At 45.9% G+C, this 2,331-nt stretch overlaps 1 protein-coding gene across 1 annotated transcript in view; it reads left to right on the top strand.

The window, feature by feature from the left end:
* Positions 1-909: 909 nt before the first annotated feature.
* The window catches only part of LOC111728557 (lysophospholipase-like protein 1), a 9,871-nt gene continuing 8,449 nt past the window's right edge, over positions 910-2,331 (top strand). The window contains exon 1 of the mRNA XM_023519283.1: positions 910-1,003. Within this exon, the coding sequence (XP_023375051.1) occupies positions 910-1,003 (94 nt within the window). The remainder of the gene's footprint in view (positions 1,004-2,331) is intronic.

Genomic DNA, 2,331 nt, shown 5'->3' with positions numbered 1-2,331 from the left:
TTTCATTCTTTTCAAAGATTGCATGAGATTCTACTGCATGCATTTACCGTATTTTGTTTATCCTTTCATCTGTAGATGAGCGGACATTTGGGTTCCTTTTTCCTGTTGGCTATTTTCAGTAATGCTGCTCTGAATATTTGTGTAGAAGTATGTTTGAGTCTCTTCAATTTCCCTGGGGTATATATCTAGAAGTGGGTTTGCTGGGTCATACGGTGAGTCTGTGTTTAACTTTCTGAGGAAACACGGGTCTTTTTCCCTTGTTTCCATCCATAGTGGCTGACATCATTTTCCATTCCCATCAACAGTCAGCAAGGGCAGTGTCTACACTGTCTTCATCAATACTCCTTTTCTGCTTTTTTGATAACAGCCATCCTAATGGATATGAAGTGGCACCTCATTAAATTAGGTTTACTTTGCTTTGCAAACTTTTTTTTTTTAAGACACAAAAAGAAGTTGTTATTGTATGCGTGGCTTACCCTGTATAAAAAGCTGCAAACATCCTGTGCAAATCCCGGATAGAACGTAAAATATGGTTGCATCTGTTAGCTTTTAAACATAACAACATTAATATTTCTCCAAACAAGAAGGTAATCTTGAGTTTTAAGACAGCAGTTAAAAAGCCTACAACCCATGCTTGGGCTATCCATTCACCCTTAGTCATTACAAACGCCCATAAAGGAGTGACACATGTTGAATACAACTCTTAGCAAAACCAAATTCAGTTCCAGTTAAAATTGCCTCAAATTCTTCACCGACGCACCATATTAAAAAACGTCAGAGTCGGGACCGCACCGCTCCTTCGCGCATGCGCGCATTCAGGCGCGCCCTCGCGCGGAGTCTGCGTGCGCGTGCGCGAGCCCGTGCGCCGGCGCAGGGGTGGGGCCTGGGACTGCCCTCTTGGTGTTCGCGATGGCGGCTGCGTCTCGTTCGGTTCTGCTGCAGCGCTGTGTGGTGCCGCCAGCTGGGAGGCACAGCGCCTCTCTGATCTTCCTGCATGGCTCAGGTGGATTGCAGTTTTACATCCCGGTTTTTGCAGCTTGGGAAACATCTTCCTTTCGGTTGTCCTAGTGTTGCTCGAGTGCAGAAGGCGCCGGTTCCCTAAAGGGCCCAGTGGGCGCGGGAGGGTGGCTGTCCCCTGCCTGTCCCCGGCTGTGAACTCATGGGCAGGGTCAGCTGTCCCCAGCCTCCCCGGTCTATCTTCCTCTTTCTATCTTTGGATCACTGTCCTATCGCCCGGCTTCGGGCCCTCGTGTCCCGCGGCACTCCCAGCCTTCCACGCACAACATTCTGTCCACTGCAGCCCTTTCCACCAACCCCATTCCTCTCCCCAAGTTAAAAAGAGCAAGTTAGTAAGGTAAGTCTTCTGCAAGAAGCAGATAAATTATTTAGTGCTTTTCAGAGTCGGCTACGAGTGATTTGACTCTTCCGCTGCAATGGATTATTTACCATTGCTTGCTTTCAGTCTCCCATACTAATTAATGTAGGCAACAGGTTGAGATCAGTTAACTTAGGTTATATTTACTGAGTGCCTCCCTTCTATGAGGCACTGTGCGGTCGTTGAAGTGCCTTTTCTCCTTGTCCTTTTTCCTGCTCCTTCCTTTTTTCCCTTTCTCAAGATACAGCCAGAGGAACTGTGCGTCCCAGGGACAGGTCCTCTTCACTGCTTGCCCTTAGCTACGTGCAGTTAATTGGACGTGTAGTTTCCTAACGTTCATCTATAATTACTTACGTCTGTCTTCCTTATTGGTTTGTGAGCTCCTCAAGAGTAAGAACCCTTGTTTTAATCTTTGCACCCCCAATGCTTGGCCCAGGGTAAGTTCACGGGAATTTTTTTTTTTTTTTTTTAATGAGACACAGCCAGTGTCCTCAGGGGGCGTACCTAAGGTCAAAAACAATTCAATTAGTTTGAGTCAGCAGTGAATGGAATATCACAAGATGGTGTATGGTTTGCTGCCAAGGGAATTTTAAGAAAGAAAATGTGCTAAGGCATTTGGAAGATGAAGAGCTTGTGGACTCTTCAGAAAAAGTGGTCTTTGAGCTGAGACCTGGGCTGAAAAGGGATGGTGATTGGGTAGTGGAGGAAACTGGAAAGCTTCAGGGTAGAGAAATGAAAATGGGCAGTTGTGGGAGTTACTCTGTTTTGAAAATGACAACAGATAAGTTCAACAGCTTGCAAGGTCACTTGCCTGTTACTGTGAGAGGGGATAGATTTGGGATTTGATATTTGACCCCAAAATTCTCTTACTGCAAAATCTGTGCTCTTGTACGATGAAGTGAAAAACCCTGAACTAGGATATATCATTTTGGAGATAGGGAAGAAAGGGGCCAGTG

Source organism: Otolemur garnettii, unplaced genomic scaffold, assembly GCF_000181295.1.
Source record: "Otolemur garnettii isolate 467f Iridium unplaced genomic scaffold, OtoGar3 scaffold00168, whole genome shotgun sequence".
Taxonomy (NCBI): domain Eukaryota; kingdom Metazoa; phylum Chordata; class Mammalia; order Primates; family Galagidae; genus Otolemur; species Otolemur garnettii.
The sequence above is the reverse complement of the archived record's forward strand: the minus strand, read 5'-3'. Positions and strand labels throughout refer to the sequence as shown.